A 24,543-nucleotide genomic window follows, 5' to 3' on the forward strand; every position below is an offset into this window, starting at 1 on the left:
GTCAGGGTGGTCATTGGTGGTAGCCAGCCACCATCTAGTTCTTCTGGTCTCAGGCTGATGGAGTCTCTGGTTTATGTGGCCCTTTCTGTCTCTTGGGCCAGTATTTTCTTTGTGTCTTTGGTTTTCTTCTTTATCCTTTGCTCCAGGTGGGTTGGGAACAGTTGCTGCATCTTTGAAGGCCGCTCGCTAGCTTTTAAGACCCCAGACGCAACTCACCAAAGTGGGATGTAGAGCACTTTCTTAATCAACTTTGTTATGCCAGTTGATCTAGATGTCCCCTGAAGCCATGGTCCCCAGACCCTCGTCCCTGCTACTCTGTCCCTTGAAGTGTTTGGTTGTATTCAGGAAACTTCTTAGCTTTTGGTTTAGTCCAGTTGTGCTGACTCCCCGGTAGTGTGTGTTGTCCTTCCCAAGGTTAAGGTCATCTTTAAATTTCTAAGCAGCAACCCTGTGTAGAGAAGAAATGAGAATTTTATTTTACTCAAGAGTCAGTTTCAGGACTTCAGAAAATGGAGCCTCATCTACCAGTGCTCAAAAGCTAAGAATAGGCATGTTTTGGAAAAGGCTTTAGAAGTCTGATTAGAAAGAGCCTGATGTTTTGAAACTTCATTTTAAATAACCATTGCAAGCATTCCATGTCTATGGCCTGCTGATGGCAGTGCCTTTGTACGGCTTGTTATTACAGTGAAAATTATTGGAGTTCAGTTGTGCTTTTAAGAATGGAAAACATTTGGAAGATATCTATTTAACTTTTCATGTCTCTTTAGTTTTCTGAGTCAGAATCGACTCCACAGCAACGAGTTTTTTGGTTTGGTTTTAGTTTTCATGGGAGCCCTGGTTGCTCAGTGGTTAAGATCTCGGCTGCTAACCAAAAGGTCAGCAGTTCGAATCCACCAGCCGCTCCTTGGAAACCCTATGGGGCAGTTATACTCTGTCCTATAGGATCGTTATGAGTCAGTGGCAACGGGTTTTAGTTTACATTGTTCCTTTGTTTTTGCCTCCCCACATGAAGAATGAAACATCCGTTTCTAAACTCACTGTTATTAGTAGCTGTAATGATAACATACAACTAACAGTGCCTATGGTTTACAAAACATATTTACAAATACCAACTCATTTGCTCCTGCTAATCTTGTGAGGTAGGTAGGCTGGTATTTTTATTATTATATCTTTTTTGCATATGTGGAAACATGGCTCAGAGAGGTAAGATTCTTGCCCAAGGTCACATATTTAATAGAACAATTTAAGATATTATCAGAGATAAATGATTTCATGGTTAAACAAAATTGGGAAATGTTGAGGTAAAGCGATGCCTTTACTTCATAACTTGTCAGAGGCTTTAACATGCTAAACCTGTGCAATGTAGATGTCCAAAAGAGGGAGACATCATTATGTCTTTCTCCCACTATCTTTCCATGGAACATCTTGAGGTACTAATGTTCCCCAAAATTGACCACTCTACTACACTTTGTTTCCTTTCTTACACCTTGTGATTTACTATTGATTATGGTGTGTCTTTGAGACAAGTGCCTTTAAAGCTCAGTGTCAGCTTTTTTGTGCCAAAAGATTTGTCCTGTGAACAGCATACACATTTGTCTAGACTTGTTCTGCTTAAGCAGAGTTAAACTGTCAAGAAGTTAAAAGGACAGTAACCAACAGAAAATTACCCTCTATGTTACTCTCACTAATGAGAGGCAATAATGAAAGGATCAGGGCACTGCCTGAAGCAGCAGCGCATTAGGGAAATATGAAGAATCCTGACAGCTAAATATATAATACCAGCATGCCTGCTGCTTTTTAAATGGTGGTTTTATTACCACCAGATATGAATGTTTATAGGGATGGCCATTTTCATTCTTTATCTGATCACTGAAAAAATAAATAGGTCAAATGAACTAGTTACTTTTATATTACTAATTCCCCTCAGAGAATCAACTTTTCCAGACCACAGGAATCTTTTCCCTTTATTTCATGTTCAAAACATTATTGTTGACCTATATAAAGATTGGCAACTCTAGGCAAGGATCAGGTTACCTTATGTTGCACTGAAGCACAGTTACAAAGCAGAGTGCCTTAGCTGTTTAGATCTATGAAATATCTTGAGTGTTCTCCTGGTTTAGATCTGGAATGATTGAATTGCTAAAGATTTAAGTTGATCTTGCAGATAGTGGGCAAGCTTTTGAGAATTCTGAATTATAAATGTTGGCTTTAAATGAGTACACTTAATTATGTAGTTGGAGATTGAGATAGTAATAACGTGTTTACAGTCAGAGATGATACAAAAAGTTTAATTTTTCTTCAAAAATTTTTTTGGATATCTAAAAGAAAAAAATGTCAGAGAAACATAATTTTTATAAAATTTTAAAACGTGATTATAAATGTATAGCTGAACTTTTCACAGCCTTTGGGAAACTTACCTTAGGGCAGTATTTATCAAAACCTGATCCCAAAAAATGCATCCGAGTTATCAGAACAGCTTGTTGGAAATACAGGTTCTTGAATGCTGCTTCCTGTCCTATAACTAACCAGTCTTGGAGGTGAGGTCCAGGGTATCTACCTTTCAAAAGCTACCCAGGTGGTTTTTATGTACACTAAAGTTTGAGAACTCCCCTGATTTAGGACTTCAGAAAATGAGTTTTCCCTGGGAAATAGAAGGTTGAAGTAGATTCTAGTATTATCTACTCATACCCCAGATTACTAATTGACAACTCTGGTTATGGTTGGGTTTACATTAATGCTTTGTTCTAAGAAAGTCCTTAATGATACAGTAGTTTGAACTAGAGGTGTTAGGAATAGTTAGACTATGTGCGGCTTTCCCTGTTTCAATTCCTTCCATTCACACCAGTAGGATCCTTTCACCTTCTTGAGAACAAAGAAAGCAGAACTACCAAGATTCCATAGTCTGTTTATTGACTTTAGATTGGCTCCAGTTAGCTTTTAGTGGTGTGAATGTGAAATGATATGTGTGGTCATTTTTCTTTTTTCATGTAGATATGAAAACAAAATGCCTTAAAGAAGCAGCAGGAGCTCCAGCAAAACAATACTGACAGTTCTTGTTTGCAGAATTTAAACTTCAGTTGGCAATTTGGTTAGTATTTTCCCTGCCTTTTCATAAGTGGGCAATTAGAGGAAGATGCTTACATTTTCGGGATACTTTTTACATGATCAGATGAAATTGAGAAGTGGTAGACAGCACACTCCTGTGGAGGGGAATGAGGCACTGACCTTATAATTAGATATTATTTTATTAATTTTAGCACTCTGGAAACTTAAGTTGATGATTCCATTTCCTTTGGAAGTATCAGTGTGATTGTGCTTTCTGTACTGTTTTCAGGGATTATATTTTGACAGATCTTAGCCACTGTCATGACATTTTCTTTGTAACATGTTTATGGGTTGTTTCCCCTTGAACATGGAAGTTTAGGGAGATTTCTAAATGGAGGACCTAAGTATATATTATGATATATAAGCTAAAGAGATAGATAATAGAACAGTAGTTCTCAAATACCTACCAAGAATCCCTTGAGAAACTTGTTAAAATACAGATTTCTTAGGCTCTATCAGATTCCGTAAGTTTGAGACTGGGCCTGGGGATCTGATTTTTAGCTATCTTCCCAGGTGATGCTGATATATCTTCATTAAAGAAATGTGATGTAAGGAAAGTAAGTGAGGAGCAATGGATCGAACTAGTAGATTGGTGGCTATTAATTACTGACTCCCCTGGCCATCGACCCATTTTATACTCCTTTATTGAAGGTAAAATGGCCTTTTAAATATTTTCTCCCACCTTGTCCCTTCAGAGTCAAACCAGTGATCTTGAAGAACATTACTATGATGGATAATAATTTCTTAGGTTTAAGTAATTCCTCCTTTGTTTAATTTTATACATGTTTTATACAATATTATATGTATACAGTATACATATTTTATAATAAAGCTTCATTAATTTTACTTCACTGAGACTGTATGGTAGTTAATTCATAACCTTGTAACAGGCCTTCTTGCCACTCATTTCTTCCTTTTCTGAAGCAAGGAACTTTTTGCAATCTGTATCTAGTCTAACTCTGGTGTCTGTCATTCTACTTTCCTTTCTTCCACCTATCCCCATGTTCCCCACACTAAACTTCCTGTAGTATTTAACTATGTCCTTCACATTCCTTTACCTTTGCTTGTGCCTGACTGACATTCTTCTTTCTGGTAAATTCCTACTCATCCTTCAGGGCCCAGTTTAAATGTTACTTTTAGGACTTCCCTGCCTCCCCACCGCCACCCTATTCTTCCCAGTCTCCTCCTTGCCCTGCTCCTCTCCCCTGCCACATACATGAACACAGATTTCTTAATTTCTTATTATTACCAGTTGTCGTCAAGTCAGTTCTGACTCATGGCGACCCCATGTGTGTCAGAGTAGAGTTATGCGCCATAGGGTTTTCAGTGACTGATTTTTTGGAAGTAGATCGCCAGGCCTTTCTTCTGAGGCACCTCTGGTTGGACTCAGACAACACGATAACCATTTACACCACCTAGGGGCTTAGGGCTCCATTATCTCTGTCATAAGCACACTTTAGATTATTTTGTAATTGTTTGTGTAATGGTGCCTCTCCTTTATTAAACAGTGAATTCCTTAAGGCAAGGACTTTAGCCTCATCTGTTACAGGCTATACAGGGTATAACACACAGAAGGCATTTGGTAAATGGTGACTCAGTGACACATTTGACATACTAATTATAAGCTACCCTTTTCAAGTTCATTAAATTAGTTCTCTAAGGATCTCTACTTGTACATTTAAGTTGAAATTTTACTTGTTTTAAATAAAACTATTTTAAAATTTTTGTAACTCAGACTTTTTAATTTTAGATTAGCTCAACCTCTGTGAATCCACATTAGTAGTTTCTTCTCTTTTATTTTTTTCCTTGAACCAGTAGAGCTAACATAGGTAGAAAATCCATTTTATCAAGAAGGAAATACAGGTTCAGAGAAATCAAGTGACCTGATTAAATTTCCCAAAGTAGGACTAGAAACAGACTTGATGATCCCCAGCCGAATGCTCTTTCCTCAAAGGAAGTAAAAAGGGTAGGAAATGAAATAGTGATAGAATATTTTCATCTGAAGAGTTGAAGTGAATAGAATGTCAGTAACAGAAGCCACAAACATTCTAGTTCGAAGTGATAGAAATTGGAGTGGCAATTGAGTAAGTATGTCCTACCCTATTGGGTATCTCTGGGGCACTTAGATATTGGAGCCTGGTAATTAGTGCCTAGCCTAGACTGGGCCTTTTCCAGGTTTGGTCAACATTTATTGATCAGGGAGTCCTAGTAAGAGTGTTCTAAATGAAAGCCATGTCTTTCTAATCTCTATTGGAGGCAGCATAGCATAATAAGCATTTTGGTGTTAGACCTGGGTTTAAATCCCAGCTCAGCCTCCTGATAATCCTGTGGCTTCAGATGACTCACTTAATTTCTTTAAACCTGAAGTTTCCTCATTTGGAAAATAGAGATCTAATAGTATTTAACCCCAAGGGTTGTAGAAAGGATTGAATGAGGTAATGTGCATATTGTTCTTAGTGCAGACCCTGGGACAGAGTAGGCATTCTGTAAATATTCCTTTTCCTAGGAATAAAATTCTAATACAGTTAAAAATGTAATAATTATTTTACTTAGAGAATGCTGGAGATAATCAAATGCTGGAAATGTGTAGCATTCAAAGTGACCCTAAAGCATTGATTGAGAAACAGCAAGTAAATCATTGTCTTATCCTTAACTCATTACAATATAATGCATTTACAGTATCCCTGATGTTACAGTATAACACCAAAGATGTCTTCATAAATACAGTTTAAGTGAGAAGTGTCCTGTCATTTCCCCTCCCAGTTTGGGGGATTTAATACATGGTATCAGTTGTCTTGTCGATAAGGTTTTCCAAGTGGCATTATCTTTGTCATCATATAATTTCAATTCTGTAATTCCTGATTGTTCGTTGGTTTTCAGCTAAGCCTTTTGAGTTTTGTCTTATGTCATTTGTAGTCAGTTATCGAAACTGTGTAGCCCTCTGGATTCTTTCAGTAGCCAATGGTGGTACTGTCACTAAGTGATGTGGTTCATACTGCTCTTGCTAGTTCTAGTCCTCGTTGTTTTTCATTGCTATAGCCTATGAAGTACAGAAATTGATTTTAAGGTGAAAAGAGTGGTTTTATGATGGTACAATTAAAAAATAGGTAGGGGAGAGCAGTTCTTAGTACTGTGAATGAAACATGCATTTTTATTTATAGCGTTATCCAAGGACCATTGTGTGAACCCTGTCTGGCATATTAGTCTAAAATAAATTGTAGAGTAAGTATTTTGTCTTTCTTTGGAAGTTCTTCACCCCATTCCTTTGTTGTTTAAAGCAGCTCTGCCACTTCCTGTGTAGCATCATGTTTTCTTGATTGTTTTCTGGTTTTTCCCCTTTATGAAAAGGAAGTATTTTTGTTGTCTAAAAATCCTTAACTGAGAAGTGCTTTTAACTATTTTTCAGAAAACCACTTGGAAATTATATATATAGACCTGGAAATTATAGTGCCAAGGTTAAACACTTCATGGTGATTATGATAATTTTGAATGTTCACATTGTTTATATAATTAACAAAGCGTGGAAGTACCACCCAAGCTGAGGTGGAAGAGACACTGAGAGCTTGACTTTTTGGTCTTAGGGTCGGTTGGCCAAGACAAAAGTATCCCCGTTGCCATCCAGTCGTTTCTGACTCGTAGTGACCCTATAGATAAAAGTGTAGTAGGAGGGAAAAGAAGCACCGTTTCTTTCCTTTTTTATGCAAAGCAGGCATTTCTCTTTCCTTGGAGGACTACCAAGTTGCTACTGCCCTCTTGTTGATAAACTTCTTTCCTCTCCAATCATAGTTCCCTTCCTGCTGTTATCTTTCCTTCCCGCCCCCCACCTTCTCCTTTACATTAACATCATTTCTGTTTTCTCGGTATAGATTATGTATTTCTGTAAGGATTTAGAAAAAATAATCTGATTAAATTATTTAATAGAAAAGCCTCTGCCAGTCCCAATATTTGCATTTTCAAAGAAAACCATGTTCTTATGACCCTCCAGTTGATGGGTTTTCAGATTGTATGACAAAGAATTGTGATGGGGCAAGTTTTTTATCGCCTCGTTAAATCTTTGCTATATACTGTGATCAGCTCCCTGAAGTTACTTGTGCTTTTTATAGCTTCTCTAGTCTTGTATTTCTGAACTTATAGGTTCTTCAAAAGTTCTGTGAGTACATGTGGAAAGATTTTTTTTTGTGTGGAGAATGGTGGTAATGATGGTGGTTTTGTTTTCATAACTCTCACTGAAAATGTCCCCCAATCCTACCCTAGCCTTAGCAGTCCTTTTGGATGGAAATGAGCCTATTAAAAATTGCCATTTCTCAGACCACGACTACCACGGCCTCCACCAGACTTGAGTCCCGTACAACTAGATGGTGCCTGGCTACCACCACTGACTGATCTGACAGAGGGTCACAATTCTAACTCACAAAAAAAGACCAGACTTACTGGTCTGACAGAGACTGAAGAAACCCAAAGAGTATGGCCCCCAGACACCCTTTTAGCTCAGTAATGAAGTCACTCCCAAGGTTCACCCTTCAGCCAAAGATTAGACAGCCTCATAAAATAAAACGAGACTAATGGGGCACACCAGCCCAGAGGCAAGGACTAGAAGGCAGGAGGGGACAGGAAAGCTGGTAATAGGGAACCCAAGGTCAAGAAGAGGAGAGTGTTGACATGTCATGGGATTGTTAACCAATATTATAAAACAATATGTGTACTAACTGTTTAATGAGAAACTAGTTTGTTCTGTAAACCTTCATCTAAAGTACAATTTAAAAAACCAACCAAACAAAAAATTTCTATTTCTCCATATCTCACCCAAGATGAACATTTAAGGAACTCTTAAGTAGGGGAGAGGGATAAATGACAAGCCACAGTAAAAGTTTGCTGACCCCTAAAATTAAGCAATGGTCCGGAGTTCTCTTTTTTGCAAAAGGAAGAAATAGTAAGCCACACCATCCAAATATAATTGCTCTGGACTGCTCAGTAAAAATATATACTAAGAGGCAAAGTAATAAAAATGGTTTAAGGATATAATCTTAAATGTTTTTTCATCTTTCAAATAATTGCAAAACATTTCACCAACCTCCAGAATAAAATATTTACATTCCAATTGGAACCAGTTTTGTTCCAAAGGTATATAATACGTTACCACTTTGATCCTATATGTAGGCATTCAGAGAACTGGATAGAATTATACAGTGTAATATTCCTTTTAATATGTTAACAAAAAATTACAGCATTAATAGAAACTGTGTATCATATGTCCTGTACTCTCACCAAAACGTTTGCCAGGTCAAGTCTATGTTTGGATGAGTGTTCTTTATTTACAAGACCATTTAATGATATATGGAATCCTCCTAGGCATTGTGGTACTTATTTAAAAGAGATCTTAATCTCCAAAGCCATGGTCAGATATCACCCAACCTGAGTGTTTTTGAGAGATACTTCGAAAACTACTTAAATAATCAAAGACATATTTCACGCTTCTTTCTGAATCCTATCACCACATATTAGAAAGTGGTGCGAAGAAAGTGAGCAGACTAGATCAGTAGGCCCTTGTAACCTGAACTGGTATTTTTCACAGTTATATATAAATAAAAGAAGTAGATTTTCCCTGTAAAGCCTGCCATTACATAGTATATAATTCAGACATTAGTGAACTTCAAGAGTTGTAAATTGTGAAAGTGCACATGCAATGCCAAAGCCATGATCAGATACCACTAGCCAAGTCTTACACAGAACATATTTCCTAGTTTTTAAAAAATAAAGAGGGACTATAGCCAGTGAACCCTATTGGGCAGCTCTGGTCTGTCCTGTAAGGTCACTATGAGTTGGAATTGACTCAGCAGCAATGGGTATAGCCAGTGTCTGCTTAATTGAAAAGGTAAGAGGCTGTTGAGGTAGAATATGCTTCTCTGATTATTGGGTTTATGTTATCTTCAGTTTTGTCAAAAACCATTCTCCTAGACGTAGTAGAGACTTCTGCTTTTAAATGTAACGGAAGATTATTCTCACTTGAACAGGAGCTCAGGAACTCAGAAGTCGACAGTATAGCAGGGTAAAGTCTGTACCAGACATCTAAGTTTCTTGTTTTTACTGTGATCTTTCGTGTGATAGGAATCTGGTTGGGAATTTTTTAAATATGTAATTACTATTTTAAAGCACTCTAATTATGTGAGTGCTTAGTACCATTTGATGTCATTAGATACATTATTAATTGCTTAATATAGAACAAGGGGAACAAAACTGCACTGTAGTAGGAAGCAGTTTTATTTCATTTAACTGGAGTATGATATTTTTAATGTGGCTGTTTATCTTTAAGTCATATAAAAATTGTCAGTTGTTATTTTGGGGCATAGACTGGTACATTTCTCTAGCTATCTCACCAGTTCTTATATAGTGTTTTTATTATTCAGTTTTTACAAAGCATGTTTCTTTTTAGTAAAGCCAGCTTTAACTGCACAAATTGACTTTTCCATAAAGCTTGTGATCCCACTGTTCTCCCTTATCTAGTTGTATATGCCAGGTTTCTCTAAAGGGGAACTTGTTATGAGGAGTGTTTTATTATCTAACCGCAATACACCAAAGGAGCCCTGTGGCGCAGTGGTTAAGAGTTCAGCTGCTAACCAAAAGGCCAGCAATTCGAATCCACCAGCTGCTCCTTGGAAACCCTGTGGAGCAGTACTACTCTGTCCTATAGGGTCACTATGAGTTGGAATCAACTCGACGGCAACGGGTTAATACACCAAATGACAATTCTTATTCTTAGTCACCTATCTATAAAGGTTGTAGATGTTAACAGGTAATATTCTTTGTTTAAAAAATAATAATCCATTCCTTTCTTACATCTTATTCTGAAAGATTCTTTTCAGTGGAATGCAACACAGGGTACACTAAAAGGAGGCTCTGCTTCATGGACTGTTGAAAGTTTAGGACCACAGATTCCAGTTGACTATTACTTCTCTGTAACATAAGATAGAATTAATTGCCTTTGCTCTCTCTCTCTCTTTTTTAACCCTCTTCTCTTCTCTTTCCTCACTCTTCCCCAAAAAACAATCTTACGGCTGGCTCTCTAAGAGTTTAAAAAACAACTTTTGCCTCCTTTGGAGGGGGAAGATGTTAGGTTTAGGGGTTGACAGAGTGCTAAAGCATTGAAATAATTAGTTTTACACAAAGTATGTGTTAGCTAGAAATCTGAGGGACATTTCTTCCCAAGCCATGACAATGTACTGCCTTAACTTAATAATAAAAATTGCCCAAGTGACAGTGTGTCTCTGCTGAATGGATTTTCTTACACCATCTGGTTGCCATTGTAATTTTTTGTTGTTTGCTTTCATTTTGAAATGTGCTGATGATCTTGTTTTTATTCCGTAGCATTGAACAGATGGGTTGATTATTCTTTTCAGATATTAATAAGGCAGCGGAAAGAAGAAATATGAATACGGCTCCATCAAGACCCAGTCCCACACGAAGGTAAAGTACCCTGAAGCAGTGAGTTACCTTGGGAGAGTTGGGCTCTGGGGAGTTAAGCCCAACTTCGTGCATCAAGGGTCTTTTCTTCCCCCAACAAATCAGAAACGCTCAAGCAAACAATAAGAACATGAACCTTGTGTGAAGGGCCTTGCGGCTTTTTTTAAACATACATCAGGAGATGCAGAGGAAGCTTTGTGTTTTCGGTGGCAAACCCAGCAAGTGCAGCTTGCAGCATGAGTTGCAGGCAACTGGAAAAGGATAAACCTCTGTTTGTCCCCAGCTCACATGTCAATGGGAGCCTCCACATCAGGAGGAGTGCCCCAGGGTGATTGGTGTATGCCACGCTGCATTGCAGCGGGTTGGAGAGATTCACCTCTTCGTTCCAAATGGCTGCTGGTCCAGATGTTAACCCAGGTTTACGGAAAGCGCTGCTTGAGAGATTGCTGCTGTGCCTGTGCTGTGCTGCACGTCCCCTGTTTGCTCACATGCTTGGGTTACCTATTTGAGGGGAAATAAAAAAAAAAGGGCAAAAACACTTCACTTCTCAAAAGTCTCCCTTTTTCTTAGCTTTCCTGGAAATAGAGAACATTTTCCCAATATATTCTTCCTCCTAGTATATACAAAAGAGATAGTCCTGTGGACCCTCAAGACATGCATTAAGTTGGCCCCTTCTCACAAAGAAGAGCTTTATTATTAATGTTGCCATTTACATCAAAGATGAGTATATTGTATCCAAACTGGCCCCTGACAGAACACAAGTGGCTGCAGTGTGTGCAGTTTTGTATGTATTACAGACAGATATATTTCATATCTCGTGTCTTTTTCAGTGCCCAAGTAGGTACTCGTATGGGTTTTGCCTTTGCCCCTAAGTAAAAATGCCAGTTTTCTACAATAAACTATATACCACTATAGTGAACTGAATATTGCTGCATACAGTGAATCCTGGTCTGTACTGTTACCTTCCTGGGACACCCAGCTAACTGAGCACTTACATGTAGCATACAGCTGTCCCACTTTTGGACAGAAACACCTATACTTTGTTACCTACTTATAAGAAAGAATAGCTGTTGTATGTGCGGTGTATATGCCCCTACTTAGATATGAAGAATGGGTCTGCTGTAGCTACCAGGAGTAGGTAACACATGTGTACTCCGCAGCATTCAAGCAGACCCTAGGGGCAAGTAATGCTGATTTCAGTTGGATTCTTTGTCCACTGTGCCTGTGCAGAGGAGTTGAGTCTGATACCATAGCTACAGCCACACTGCCACTGTCAGATGGATGCCCTGGTCATCCATTGGTTACACTGCAGAAGAGGGCAGATACATCGATATTTCATTTGTTCCCTCTAACACTGTAAGGAATGCCTACAGCTTCAGGTAAATGCCATGTTTAGTGTGTGTATGTGTCCTGAAGAACGTAAATGAATCCTGCAGAACTTCAACATTTCCATGTCATGTCTGCTTCTGTTAGGTCATATAACCATGCTGTACATGTTGGGCAGTACCATCTGTGTTGCTCCCCATTGCCCCAATAAACATGGAATACAGGTGACTAAAAGTTTGTACCTAGTAGTCAGAAATATGGGGCTCCCTACTAGTCTGACAGAGACTGGAGAAACCATGAGAGTATGGCCCTGAGACATCCTTTTAACTCAGTACTGAAGTCACTCCTGAGGTTCACCCTTGAGCCAAAGATTAGACAAGCCCATAAAACAAAAGGAGACTAAGTGGGCACACCAGCCCAGGGCAAAGACTAGAAGGCAGGGGGGGACAGGAAAGCTGGTAACGGGGAACCCAAGGTCAAGAAGAGGAGAGTGTTGACATGTGGGGTTGGCAAAAACCAATGTCACAAAACAATATGTGTATTAATTGTTTAATGAGAAACTGATTTGCTCTGTAAACCGTCATCTAAAGCACAATAAAAAAAAAGTTGGGAAAAATATATATACATGCACCATTTTTCTCTTAAAATGAACCCTGCTTTTTATTATCAATATACATATTATTTCTATGTCATTAAATATTCTTCTGCGACAAAAAAAGAAAGAAAGAAATACAGGGCTCCCATTGGAAACTGTGATGACCAGATGGCGTGAAAGGAGATACGGTGCGTGTCCAGTTTCCAAGGTGCTCTAAGGTGTGCTCTGTAGGTTTCTGAACTAGGTGGCTTACCAGAAAGAGTGTAGAGTTTGTAACTATAAAGACACTAAGCCAGTAAAATCCTTCTCCTTTCTTGCTCCCACGATGCTTGTGATCTCTGGGTAATGTCGGTGTTTCTGCAGGCAAATAAACTGGGCACATTGCAGAATAGAGTATCTCCTGTTGGTGTAATGGATTGAGAAGGATACTTTATATCATCCTATTAATGATACTTATCCAAATACTTTTAACATTTCTAATTAATTGCAGATATTCAACAAACATTGGCAGTGTTGGGGAAATAACCAGCTTCCCTGCTTGGAATCCAGTATAGCCGTTGCCAAGGTGTTAAATTTACAAGATTAATTTCATCCCAACCTGAAATACAACTCCATTAATTTCATCTGTAAGGGAAGAAACAGCTTTATGCTTTTTATTTCTTTTTTTTTTTTTTTAATAAGTAGGAAAAACAAACATATACGAACAGCATTGGAGAGGACCTTTTAAAATGAGCTATTCCTCCTTACCAGATAAGGAGGAATATGAAGATAGACAAATATGCAAGTCACCTTTATATACCATTTAAAATGGTACCTTCCTCAGAAATAAATTCTAAAATGAGGTTGTTTGGAGTTGTGGGTAGAGCAGTGGCTTCCTGCTTTACTTACAATAAACAGGAGGAACAGTGAGGCTAATTCAGATTCCATTAAGAGTCAGTCTTCCCTTTGGTGGTATGTCCCTAACTGGGTTCCTCAGCATATTATTTAACATGACGAACTTCCAAATAGTTGTGCTCATTTGCATCAGGGAAGAGGGATGTTCACATTTTATAAAATCTGACCAGAGTCCCAGTTGTTTTACCTTTAAAAAAAAAGAAGCCCCTAAAGCAAGACAAATTGAACATTGTATTCAAAGTAGAACACTAACATTTTCATCATAGTCCTGATCATGCATTATCTCTTAAGATGTACCAATAGTGCTAGAATAAAATACAGTAAGTAGGCAAGATGGTTACTCTGGAAGAGACTGCTCATTTTTCTGAGGGTGAACATTGAGTATCACTCTCAGTTTGGGTGCATGTTTCCATTCAAAGCCTTGAGCTAATTCCGAATGTACCAATATGTTAACAACCAAACTGCCCTCATTTGGCAGCCATAATAATTTGATGTGCCCAGCGTATGAATTGCATTGTTCACAAGAAAAAAACACTGTACCTATAGCAAATAATTTCCCTTAGGTTGTACCTTTATGTCTTCAGTGGTGTCTACTTTTAATAAGAAAATTGTTTTTAAGCATGCTGGCGAAACCTGTGTAGCACCTTGTTTTGCTGGACTTTACCCTTGAATGTCAAAACACCTGCATATCTTTTTGAGTTTTCACAGGATTTTCACCTCTTCAGAAGTCTGTAAGCCATATTTCTGCTGGCTTTGCTCTCTGTTCAGTAATGTGTCTCCCTAATGACTCCACTGTCAGTGTGTAATTCAGACAATATTGGCCCAGCTAAGCACAGAACTCTGCATCAGGGATCCCCGCTCTGGATCAGATTTCAGCCTGAATTCTTTCATTTAACCCTGAGCCACTTCATTTGGACTCCACTGAACACACTGCATTATTACCATGCCAGTTGTCTAGTATTGCTGCTATGCATTAGTCCTTACCGTCTTCAAAGAGTGCATCATGATTCTGGTTGTACCTCAGATTGTTCTCACTTTCCATCTTTAGCTTAACACCTTTGCAGTCCAGGTATTGGAGCATATACCTACAAAGACATGGTCTCCAAGTACTGAGACACTATTTCCTAAACCTTTCCATATGACCTAAAGAAGAACAAAGTAGAATGAATGTATCTACATGAAAAGCTCTGCAAAGGGTGTTCCCCATATATTTGTGAAGAGTATTAGGCATGGAGCCTCTTTGGTGAAAGTCATTGAGGATTGGCTTATCAGAAATAACCTGGCTGTAGACAAGTTTCCTATATGGATTGAGATGATTTCTACTTATAATCCACAGAGCCTTAATTCCGTTGATAACTGCTTACTCCTTGGATATGAGACAGCCCTAGCTCTAGGTGGGCCTCACAAAGATTCCAGGCTGTGATCACCTCTGCATTAGCACTTGAAGAAGAGTCATCAGTTCTTAGCAAGTACCACCTCTACCAACAGGAAGGTCACATTTGTGCTTGAGAAAATCATCAGCATGCCTCCCAGGGAGAAGCACGAGCACTTATCAAAATTTGGATCTGTGAAGGTGATATCTCATTGCACCCATGTCGTACCTGCTTCTAATGGCAAAATTCTGTCTCTGTTTCTGATGGTAGCATGGAGTCATAGTCAGGGATCAACATCACATAGCAGCCAGCTATTCAGATTATGGACAGACTCTATGACAGAAGTTTGAGGAGCTGGTGAAGGATTTTTTTCAGAGGCGAAAAAGGTTAGCCCTCGCAAGGAAATTACTCTGGTGAATAGAAAGGAAGAAAGACCTCTGCAGAAGAGAAAGAAAAAGAAAGGGCCTTTCTCCCTGACCTGTACAGCCAAGGCCAGAGAACACCATCCTGGATGTGAAATTTCAGTCTCTAGTCAAAGAGAAGCTTAAAGTCCATCAAGATCCTCCAAGATGATCGTCTTACCAGTTTTACTCTGTAGGCTCACAAATGCCTAGTGATCTACACACCCCCTTTTATCCCCAGGAAGAGAAGCAGTTCTACTGAAAGCACGTCATTTGCCATCCGGGCTATGGTTTTTCCCCTGACCCATCTCCCTGTATATCTCAAATGTTTCCAGGTGATGTGACTGTATTTCTCTCAAGGCAAAGAACATTTATCTTAGTTTCCCTCCTGCTGAATAGCTGAGGAATTTACAGCAGAGTTTTAGTTGCATTTGCTTTCAGTTTGTGGACTTGAGTGCTGCAATTTATTTAACTATTCAGTTTCTTTTTAGCCTCTAGTGACCTGGTACCTAAGGGTATTACCGCATCTGGTCTCCTTTAGTAAAACACCTCTGGTGTCATGGGATGATTATTATGATCCAGAAACCTGTTTCTAACCCCCTTGTTACCTGAGGTCAAGCCTCTTATGCTTTGTCCTTGTGGCACTCTGAGCCCTACACAGTGTACTACTCTTTTGTTAGCTGTGTTTTTGTTTTGAGAAAGATGTTGGGGCCAGCAGCAGGAGCCCTTTTGTTCTGGGGAATTCTTTGTTTGGGTCTTAAAAGTGACCCTAAAAGGTTTTTTGTTTTGTTTTTGTCTCCAGATGAGCAGCAGTCTGCCATACTGTTCATCTTTAGGAGAAAGGAAAAAAGCCTTGCCTTTTCATTTTAGATAGTTATCTTCTCTGTCCCTACTTCCACTACTCCTTTGGTTCTTTTCTCCCTTGTGAATATCACCTCTTCTACATTTTTACCCAGAAGGCAATTGGGGGTAGTTTTGTGTTACACATGGACTTTGGGTTCTTTCAGGGAAGGGGAGGACTTACCAGTCTCAAACTAGAAGTGTGAACCCAGATTTTGGGAATTTAGGGTTATAGTCAACCTCAAGGGATGACTGTAGTCAACCTCAAAGGATAGACTCTGACAGGTAAGTAAAGTTTTTCAGTGGATTCAAAAGAATGAAAACCAAACATGGCATTTATAATTTCTCTAAGGCTGTGAATAACATGCTCTGACATGGTATTATCTGCTTCCCCGCTCCCATTTCTACCAGCCCGAGACTTTGTGTGTGGTCTCTGGTCTGTCAGGCCGGTGATCACTCTCAACCCTGATTGCCAAGAACACGAAATCTGATTCCATCTCTGACTACTACTAACTGCTCCCAAAGGCAGGTTTATCCACTGATCTTTAATAATCCAAAAATACTTTGTAATTGTCCCTTCCTTTGAATCCTGAGTGTTTGTCTACATACACTACAGCAGATGTTACATGTGTTAGGATTATATGACATAATAGGAAAAGTTAAAGAATCTTGGTTAGTCTGCATTTTATGCTAATAAAAATAATGTTAGCTATCATTTAAATTCCCTGGTCTCCCAAATATTGGCTCCCACAAATCAGGAATGCTAGTGAGCCTTAAAATGTATGACCAGGACTTTTCATAGAGGCAAGATTGGCATTTAAATTGTTTTTGCTGTGCCTGTGTAGATAAGTGAAATAAATGCAGGTTATCTACCAAGCTAATGGCATCAGAATGAATGCCTAGTGTGTGAGATCACGGTAGATGAAAGAAGTATAAACAAAACATGATGCCTGCTCTTGAGAAGCTTACAGTTGAGTTTAATAATTCAGTTCATTAAATATTTACTGAACTCCATGCTGTGTCCCAGGGATACGAAACCAAGAGAGCCTATTGTTTGGTAGGGAAGCCGTGTAAACAAATAATTAACAGAAGCATGATAAGTGCAGTAATAGAATTGCTGTAAGAGAATGTGGCCAGAATTTAGGGGTAAAGAGTGAATTTTTTAACAGAATCCAGGAGATAATCTGAGTAAGGGATACTTATGCTGAGACCTAGAAAATGAGTGTGCTGCTCAAGTAGAGGGATTGGGAAAGACCTTGGCTAGTTATAACTGAAAGGCCAGTATGGCAGAGTGGTGGGCCATGGAAAGGGTGAGATGAGAGTAACAGAACAGGAGCCAAGATCATGCAAGACCTTAGTGACCTTGGTAGAGATTTTGGGTTTATTCTAAATACTGTGGGAAACCAGTGAAAGGTTTTATGTTTTTAAAAGATCACTCTAGAATGATCTTTTTGGAAAAAGATTAGAGACGAGCAGAATAGGGGAGACTACTTTAGAAGACTTGCTTTGTTTTTCGTAAGAGGTGATGATGGGTTGGCCTTCAGTAATACCAATGGTGATAAAGAAAAGTGGGCAGAATTGATACCAATTTTAGAGAAAGAATTATAAACAATTTGGAAATGTGATTGCAAGCGTGGATGAAGCTTTAAGGGAGGAATGACTCCCAGTTTCCGGGCTTCAGCGATTAAGTAGGTGGATTTGCTGTTTACTGAGATGGAAAGGAAGCGGACTGGAGGAGGAGCATATTTGTTGGGGAAGATCAAGAGTTCAGGGCACGTTTTATGGAGGAGGTAATTCTTAAAGTGGGTCAAACAAAACGTCATAAAAAAGTAAGTACCTTAGTAAAGAAATATCTACTTTGAGCATTGTGCTTTTTTATTAAAGAATTATATGGGATCAAATTGACAACAGCAGTAGGAAGCTTGGGGGCAGTGAGCTCATGTTAATGAAGGAACAATTCAGAAAAGGGTGAGAATGGTTGCACAGCTTGAAGAATGTCACTGAATTGTACATGTAGAAATTGTTGATGTGTTGCTGTGTATGCTTTCTGCAACAGTAAAAAATGTTGCTTTTTTTTTTTTTTAAAGTAATCACCAGTGTAGCCTTTATGCTAGGATCAAGATGAATAATGGAAATATTAAGTGCTCTAAGAGTTGAACTGGAGGAGAGACCAGCGATTACTAGGAAGGTTAGGAAAGGCTTCTTGGAAGACATGGAACATGAAGTTGCCTGTGAGAATTAGCTGATAGATTAGTACAGGAAAGAAACCATATAAAAAAAAATACTGCGATAAATATGTTCTATGAGTTTACTCATAAGAACAGCTTAAGTAGAACTGTGAGGGGATTGTATCGAGAAATGTTAGCTGCCATCAAGTCAACCTTCAACTCAAGGTGATGCAGTATATAACAATGAAATGCTGCCCGGTCCTGCGCCATCCCCATGATCTGCTGCAGGTTGGATCGTTTTGGTCCATAGGGTTTTTGTTGGCTGATTTTTGAAAGTAGATCACCAGGCATTTCTTCCTAGTTTGTCTTAGTGTGGAGCCTCCACTGACAGGTGTGTGGTGGCTGTGCATGAAGTGTATTATGGGGAGATAGCATTTGAAAAGGGACCAGACTTGTTGGAGAGGGGTGCCCAGAGGCCCGACAGACAAGTGCAATTGGCAACAGGTGGAAGTTGGCATGTTAGGATGGTTAATCTGATATTTATGTGTCGAACAAATTGAAATATGGAAGATTGGTTTTTGTTTTGTTTTTGGAAACTCTTGTGATAGTACCAGCGTAGAAATAAGGGCTTAGATTGGACTTCTGAATCCAGTGGGAATGAAACAAAAAATGAGCAGGGCTTAAGTTACTATGGGGATAAGGAGAGGAAGAAATCAAAGTTAACTTTCAAGAGCTTAAACAATTGGTAACTTGCCAAGATGATTTTTGGCAGAAGTAAAGTCAGAAACAGGACTGATTGAGTTGGAGGAAGAAGTTTAATTTTATATATTTTGGGGGTGAGTTTCCAGTGGGGTGGAATATCTCATGAAGAGCATTGAGTCAGAGCAGTCCAGGCATATCTATGACTTCAAACACTGTTTAAAAAAAACAAAAAAAACTTGGGCAAAAAGAAGCCAAGTTTCTATATAAACCCTCAGATTGAGAGATTCAATAGCTATGTTGAGAAGACAGAGAAACTGATTGTTCTTAATTCTTTACTATATGTGTGTATTGTATTGTACTTTCCCTTTCTTCCCCCTTAATTTGATTGATCTGCAGATATTGTAAGTGGAGTTTTCTGTACTTCAAGGACAACTCCTTTGATCACCATTACTTTGTATGGGATTGTACCATTTATTCTTTTTTCTTTGAGTCTTGCCCCTTACTGCGCTCTCCAACATCCCCTTCCTTTTTAAATCTTTTAAACAAGTGTGGGGAGAAGATGGGTTTTAGACACTTTCACTTTAAAAACCTGTTGAGTTTGAGATGATAGTTTTTCTTGCGTAAGGAATGCTGAATTATCCCCTGAAGCCTGATGAACGCAGTTGCCTCAGTCAAAACCTTTGACTTTGGTCATGCATTCTTTCTTTGATGTCCATCCTAATCTTGAGATTCTAGAACCTAGTAGCCTTTATCTGCTGACCAGATGGGTGACTGTCCTTAAAGCTTTAGTCATGTTCTCACTGTTTGACTGCCGTGCTTTGGAGAAAAAAAAATGCTTGGCGGGTGGGAACTTCCTCCTTTAAGAGCTGAAGAGTTGGCTACCTTCCATCCCTTTGTCTTAGCATCTTCTCACTCCTTCCTACAGGGATCCATATGGCTTTGGAGACAGTCGAGATTCGAGGCATGATCGCTCCCCAATTCGAGGAAGTCCAAGGAGAGAGCCCAGGGATGGCAGAAATGGCCGGGATGCCCGGGACACCCGAGACATGCGGGACCCCCGGGACAGCAGAGACATGCGAGACCACCGGGACAGCAGAGACATGCGGGAGCACCGAGACAGCAGAAGTATGCGTGATGCCCGAGACATGCGGGATTTTAGAGACTTCCGTGATCTAAGAGACTCTAGGGATTTTCGAGATCACCGGGACCCTGTGTACGACAGATACAGAGACATGAGAGACTCCCGAGATCCCATGTACAGGTACATACACAGCCATTCTGCTTTTTTTATTTTTTTTAAGAGCCTTTTTTATGCTGAGTGAAATAAGTCACAGAAGGACAAATACTGTTACGATCTCTTACATGAAGTAAGCAAGTATATAGAAACCAAAAATTAATAGTGTTACCAGGAGTGAGAAGGAAGGGGAAAGGGAGAGTTTTTGCTTAGGTAGCATTGAGTTTATGTTAATGGTGGTGGAATGATTTGGAAAAGAATAGTAGAATGGGTGCACAACTTGAAGAATGTAGTCACTGTCACTGAATTGTACATGGGGACATTGTTGATGGTGTATGTTTCGCTATGTATATTTTCACCGCAATAAAAAAAAGGGGGGTTCTGTAAGGGCAGTGACTATCAGCCTTATATTTCCGGTGTTTTATCAAAAGTGGTAGGTGCTGCTCAGTAAATATTTGCTGAATGTGTGAAAGACTGGTGAATCGGGCTTAGTGAATGAGTCTAGGTCTCTCTGTGACCTATGAAAGGCAACATTGTGCAAATGGAAAGAGATAGAGTGCGAATTGCACTGGCAGTGCAGAAGCCCAGGGAAGGGGTATGGTGGGAATTGCTTCTCAAAACTAATATCAGTAATTACTACTAGTTATTTTGCATTTACTGTGTGCTAGAGATTATGCTAACTGTTTTAGGTACATCATTTCTGTTTATCCCCCCAGTGGTTTTGTGACACAGGGTAACTCAGCTGCAGCCACAGAGCTGATGAGCAGTGAATCCCAGATGCAAGCCTCGTTTGTCTGAACCTAAAGTCCCATGTCTTGCTATGCTTACTCCCTCAGAGGGGACCAGATGTTGAAGAATTCTTTGTATCTGATTTTTTTGAGGAAAGGACAGAGTTTTAACTTTGTGCAAATTTCCTTAACTTTTCAGGAGAGAAGGCTCTTACGACCGATACCTGCGCGTGGATGATTATTGCAGGAGGAAGAGTGACTCTTACTTTGACCGTTACAGAGATAGCTATGATGGGCGAGGCCCTCCAGGCCCAGAAAGTCAGTCTCGTACAAAAGGTAAAGTAGCAGAAACCAGTCTCTTCCTATTACTGGTAGAACAGTTTACAAAAGGAAAAGGAAACTAACAACTAACACCCTGACTGAAAAAGAACTAATGACTTGGCCAGGCAGTTCACAAAAAGAAGAATTCAAACAGCCTATAAGTGTGTAGAGAACATTCAGCTTGAAAATACTTTTTAAATGCAAATGAATACCATCATCTGGTTTAGTCATCCAACAAGAAGAAATAAGTATGAAATTCCAGCAGTAAGAAGAGAACAAAAAATTGGTGATGTAGGCTTTAACTTGATTTTTTTCCTCATTGACTGGATAACTAGAATTATTCATATTCTATACAGCATAAGTCTTTTTTATACTTTTTGCCTAAAGGTAAAGACAAACATGTTAAAAGCTTGTTACTCTCAATACACCTTTAAAGGTTTTTAAATCATTTCATACCCGATCAAGTCGAGATGTTTCAGAACCTCATTTTAATTTGTTGTAAATATTTGGTACCTGATATTTTTTAAAAAAAAAAAAAAAGTCAGTAAACTACAGGCACCTATCAAAGTCTTAAATAGCTGTCCCCAAAAAATGCAAATTAGAATCATAATGAAATACCATTTTTTTACCTATCAAATTGGGAAAAATTAAAAAGAATGATTATACCCAGTGTTAATTTCAGGTATAGAGAAGCAGACACTAGAAGATCCACCTCTGGAGGTATAAATTTGTACAGCCTTTCTAGAGGGCAGTTAGGCATATGTATCAGAAGCATTACAATAACTATGCCCTTTAACCCAGTCACTCAATTTTGAGAAATTTACAATAGTAAAAAATTAATGCTGGATATTTTTAGGTGTTACACTAGAGGATTAATTCAAAGAGAATATATGTATTATGACCCTTGCCTAAAAGTAGTTCGGGATTTAAAATAAGGCCTGTGGCTTGTTTTTGTAGAAGCGTACGGTCCTTATTTCAGTTTCTCCTGGTGGTATCTTGCAGAGCGTTTGAAACGTGAGGAACGGCGTAGGGAAGAGCTTTATCGTCAATATTTTGATGAAATCCAGAGACGCTTTGATGCTGAGAGGCCTGTCGATTGTTCTGTGATTGTGGTCAACAAGCAGACTAAGTAAGAACCCTTTGGATATTTCTCCCCAGGAAGAGAAAAATCAGAAGAGAAATTCAGGCTCCCTCTTGGCTCTACCCACTGAACTTGGGCTATGTATTCTGGCACTGCCGTGCTGCTACATTAGCCAGAGTTCTTTTAGCTGTGGGTGACAGAACATCCAGTTAAAACTGGCTTAAGCCCAAAAGGGAAATTTGGGATTTGTGTAACAGAAAGTCTAGGCATGGCCAGATTCAGGGTCTGAAAGTATGCCTTCAAGACTTTGTCTCTGTGTTGGTCTCTCAATGCTGCTTTCCTCAGTGTTGCCTTCATTCCCAGGCAGGCTTTCTACTTAAAAAGGCGGAATGGCACTGGCCCCCAGACATGTATCTTCTTAGCCTGGCAGACCCAGTAGAAAGAGAGCTTCTCTTTCCCAGTGTTTCCTCCAAAAGTCCTAGGATTGTTTCTCATTGAACAATTGTTTCTCTAGCTCACTTTCCCATTCCTAAACCAGTCACTTTGGCCAGGGTTGCTGGAATGCTCTGATTGGCCAGGCCTAAGTCATATGCCCATCCTAGACCTAAAGGTAGGATCAGCCCTGTAGAACTATGTGGACTGAGTAGGAGAGGGGTGCCTTTCCAACTGCAAAATGAAGAGGGAATGGATGCTGGTCAGGCAAAGCAGTAGGTACCCTCTTCATGGGATGAGCCCAAATCCTGGTAATTTGGGAGGCACATGTCTCTCTATTTGTCAGCCAAGATAGTCTTCCTGGTGAAGTGCCATGGCCTTGCAGAACTGTTAGGTGACCATGTTAGTCAAGCCAGAGTTCACAGCACCATTTTGCTCGCCCTGTTTTACATTTCTCTCCTCCAAGAGGCAGAGCAGAGAAGCAGAGAGGATATAGTAGCTTTCAGGCTTGGCATTAGCTATATTCTGTTTCCCCAGGTGGTTAGCAAATAACTTCATATGTTTTCTAGCAGTTTGGGGTCAAAGAGCTAATTTCAAGGGAGTGACTAGGGAAGTAGGTGTTGAGACACCAAGCAACAGGCAGTTCACAGGCCCTGAGCCGCCTTGTTCAGAGATAGATGCTCCTTTAACTGTAGATAGCGTCTGTTTAACAAGTGATAATAGCTATCATTTTCTGAGCACCTACTTAGTAACTACCCCATACTAGGTGCTTTACATAAATTATTTTTAATCCTTACAATAATCATGTTACATGTTCAGTCATTCAGCAGATTTTTTTAAGAGTAACTAAATGTATAGCAGATGCTAGGAACTGGGGCTCTAATGGTGAGCAGACATATAGCCCCTTCCTGTTGTGTAGCTTATACCCTCCTTGGGCAGATGACAAAAATGAGTGCTATGTGAAGAAAATACAGTCAATCCTCATTATTCATAGATTCCATATTTGTGAATTCACCTGCTCGCTAACATTTATTTGTAACCCCAGAATCAATACTTGGGCACTTCTGTGGTCGTAGACATGTGCAGAGTGGTGAAAATTTAACTTTGCTTGGCGCACATGTTCCCAGCTGAGTTCAAACCAGGAGATGCTCTGCCTTCTTGGTTCAGCTCTCATGCTATAAACAAGTATCCTTTTTGCAGCCTATTTAGTGGCATGCTTTTTGCGTTTTTGTGCTTTTTGTTGGTGACTTCACTGTTTAAGATGTCCCCAAAGCATAATACTCAAGTGCTATCTAGCTCAAGAAGGCTGTGCTGTGCCTTATGGAGAAAACACGTGTTAGATAAGCTTCATTCGGGCATGAGTGCTGTTGGCCGTGAGTTCAGTGTTAGTGAATCAACCATATATATTAATATGGTGTCTTTAAATAGATCGATTGATGAAAATGTTGTGACCAGAAGCTCACAGGAACCTAACCTAACCTTTCCTCCAGGAACAGTGGCTTAACATTTGTTAATTCAGTATTTGCAGTGACTTTATAGAACATAACTGCCACGAATAATGAGAATTGACTTATCGGATTTAATTTAGATTTAAGGAAGGTCAAGGAAATGATACATGACCTGAACCATGTTATTCCTGTTTTACCGGTAAAGAAACCGAGGTTTATAAGAGGTAAAGGGTCTTGCTTTAGTCTTCACAGCTTTGCAAGTTAAACGGTAGAACTAGAATCCAGACCCATCTTTCTAGCTTTAAAGCCTGTGCTTTTCCATTGTGTCATACAGCTTTCTCAAAGAGCCATGTGCCACAGGCCTAGACAGCAAGATGGTTAAGGAAGGACAGCTGGACTAAAGAATCAAGGGGAGGACCTGGCTGTTAAATACCATG

At 39.4% G+C, this 24,543-nt stretch overlaps 1 protein-coding gene across 7 annotated transcripts in view; it reads left to right on the plus strand.

Annotated features, from left to right (window-relative positions):
• The window catches only part of NCOA5 (nuclear receptor coactivator 5), a 31,163-nt gene that overhangs the window by 2,350 nt on the left and 4,270 nt on the right, over positions 1–24,543 (plus strand). For 2 of the 7 annotated variants that reach the window (XM_023743197.1, XM_023743210.1), the window contains exons 1-5: positions 316–3,088; positions 10,500–10,566; positions 19,788–20,123; positions 21,024–21,160; positions 22,148–22,274. In XM_023743197.1, coding sequence (XP_023598965.1) covers positions 10,529–10,566; positions 19,788–20,123; positions 21,024–21,160; positions 22,148–22,274 — 638 coding nt within the window. In that variant the 5' untranslated portion in view covers positions 316–3,088; positions 10,500–10,528. Of the gene's footprint in view, positions 1–315; positions 3,089–7,765; positions 10,567–12,517; positions 20,124–21,023; positions 21,161–22,147; positions 22,275–24,543 lie in introns of those variants that run through there. The other 5 variants (XM_023743207.1, XM_004370286.3, XM_023743200.1 and 2 more) reach the window with 5 other exon arrangements.

Source organism: Trichechus manatus, unplaced genomic scaffold (genome assembly GCF_000243295.1).
Source record: "Trichechus manatus latirostris isolate Lorelei unplaced genomic scaffold, TriManLat1.0 scaffold00008, whole genome shotgun sequence".
In the NCBI taxonomy this organism is placed as follows: domain Eukaryota; kingdom Metazoa; phylum Chordata; class Mammalia; order Sirenia; family Trichechidae; genus Trichechus; species Trichechus manatus.